At 45.0% G+C, this 2,535-nt stretch overlaps 1 protein-coding gene across 1 annotated transcript in view; it reads right to left on the bottom strand.

The window, feature by feature from the left end:
* The window catches only part of MTX2 (metaxin 2), a 37,015-nt gene extending 36,859 nt beyond the window's left edge, over positions 1-156 (bottom strand). The window contains exon 1 of the mRNA XM_009333221.1: positions 94-156. Within this exon, the coding sequence (XP_009331496.1) occupies positions 94-156 (63 nt within the window). The remainder of the gene's footprint in view (positions 1-93) is intronic.
* Positions 157-2,535: the final 2,379 nt, after the last annotated feature.

The raw sequence follows: 2,535 nt of genomic DNA on the forward strand, positions 1-2,535 counted from the left end.
CTCCCCCCCGCCGGTCGCCGGGAGGGGAGGCGGGGGGCCGGTGGGCTGCCGCCTGTACGTGTTCGAAGCGGAGCCTTTCCTCGCCTGCGGTACCCGATGGGTAGAGGAGGGCAACCTGAAAGACATTGATGAATACAGCGGTGTTTGGGGACGCATGCCTCGGTCTCCTCGGTTACTCCAGCCTGAGGAAAAACCCCTTTGAATTCCCATCCCGCGGGAACGCTCTCCGGGGTGCAGCGGCAGGGCTAGCCGCCGTGTAATAACCCTCTTAACTCGGAAATACAGTCGCAAGGGGCGCGGAAGCAAAACTGCGATTTGTCAAGCGGTGGCAAGAAACACTGGCCAATATCATGATAGACGAGAATATTTACCATAATTCTGTGTTTGCAACGGGTTCTCGGGGTGCCCGTTAGGCACAGCTCCAGCCAGTGAGCAGTGGTAAAGCCCGTGCTGGCGGAGCGATGGCATTTGTTACTGAGCTCACAACCGATCCAAACCCTTCAGCCGTATAAACGCGACTGGCTTCTGAAACAGCGCAGGCGCTTCAGCTTTATTCTAGTAGGAAAGTGAAATAAGTATATACAGAAGGGTAACTGCGGACATTTTGCAGCTCTTCCTTGGTGGTATAGTATGTGTATGCAACTTAGGCAGTGGTCCTACAGAGAGGACTCGGGGGTAAGGCTGCCCTGGACCAGCAGAGAAACATCAAAAAAAACCTTTAAAAATACTGTGGCTTAGGAAAAGTCCCCAGTCATGGGGAATTTCTGCTGTTGATGGAAAGTCAGCTTGACATGCTCCACATGGCATGTAGAGGCAGTATCTTAAGGAGCCGAAATATGCAAGTTCAAACTATTTTACATTTCTTTTTTGTGAAAGAATACCAACAGGTGGTTTTGGTTGTGGGGTTTTTTTTTTTTTTTTTTTGGCGGGGGGGGTGTGCATTTTTAAATTCAGTGTAGAAAGAGCTATTGGGAATGCTGTAACCAGCTCTAGGGTCTCCCAAGAAAGGTGACTCAAGCCGTCTTCAGTTCCTCTGCCACTCATCTATGTGGGGCTCTGATACATGTGACAGTTTATTCCCATTAGTTTTCTGAAGATATCAGAAATTACTAAATATGGTTTAGAGCCTGAAAGCTAGAAAAAGGTCAGCTTCTAACTGCCTGAAAGTGCCACGCTAATTGCAAGTTAGAATTCTTCCCTGATATAAACATGAACAAAAATGTTAGTTCTGGCTATAGAGCTGTGGAATATATTGCTCCCCTGGATGGTCCAGAACAATGTACCAGTTCAACCATTATTTTTTTGACCTTTAACACACAAATGGAGAGGCAAGGTGGGCATAAAATAAGTGAATCTGACAGGAGGCTGTTCTGAGAATCTTAGGTGCTTTCTTTACTCACCATACTGAATAGCTTTTCAACATCCTGGTACCAAAATGCTTCCTGAAGTGTCTTGGGGACAGTAAGTTATAACTAAAGGCACTCAGTAAAGGGTACAGCTGCCTTTTCTTCATCCCAAGTTAAGATTCCAGAAGACAAACTCTGCATTTTGAGATGTACACCTTGCCTTTAAACAACCATTAAATTCTTAGTCTTAATTCTATAATATAAAGACTATCCAAAATTTGGAAAAATGCCATAAAATTAAGTTATGCATCCAATAGAATGGAATGTAGATTGCAGAGAAGATAGTAGATATGTGAAAGACTTCTTCCATTATTCTACAGTGCCTCTTGATCGTCATTTCTTTAGCCACACTTTAGTAAGAATTAAGAATATCTCATTTCATCAAATAGACTTATTCTACTGTGAAGGACAGATAACAATGATATTTAAGTCTTGTAAGGTAAGATCTTAAGTCTTGTAAGTACTGGAAGATATGGAACAAAGAGAAATGTATTAATGTTTGCAAAGTATGTGAAAGTCCTCTGGTGACACTTATTGTTGAGTCACTAAGCATCATTACTAATTATGTTCTTCACATGGAAGCGGAAGCACGCTATTAGAGCAGTAGCAAAAGCAGAGGAGCCAGTAAATACATTGGAACAGTGGACTGGGGACTGAAAACAGTGATGTGGAGCTCAGCCCATGCCTCTGACACGTGGCAGGACAGAGATGCTCAGGCTCCCTTCTCTGGGACAGGAGATCGGGGCGGTGGTTTTTGTTTCTGCATTCCCAGTCATCCTCCCCGCTCCCACTGAAAAGGCTGTTTTAGCAGAGCATCCTGTAGGAAATCCTCCAGGGAGATCTCCAGCGATGATAGATAGTAGCAATGAAACTGACTCCATCACCACCTTCACCTTTATTCGATACACCTCTCTTCCCCCGGCTTTTTGAGGAAAGGCATCACTTGTGAGCCTGGCTTCCTGCAGGGCCTCCATGTGAATCATTTCTTCAGCTGGCCACACCATTAACAAATGTCTTTCTGGTAATTCTTGCTCCACACCATGGAAAGCTCCCCAGCTTTCACAGATTTTAAAGGCATAACAGCAGATCCCAAGGTGCTAGTCTCTGATTTCAGTGCAGGGAGAAGGAT

This window comes from Pygoscelis adeliae, unplaced genomic scaffold (genome assembly GCF_000699105.1).
Source record: "Pygoscelis adeliae isolate BGI_AS28 unplaced genomic scaffold, ASM69910v1 Scaffold160, whole genome shotgun sequence".
In the NCBI taxonomy this organism is placed as follows: domain Eukaryota; kingdom Metazoa; phylum Chordata; class Aves; order Sphenisciformes; family Spheniscidae; genus Pygoscelis; species Pygoscelis adeliae.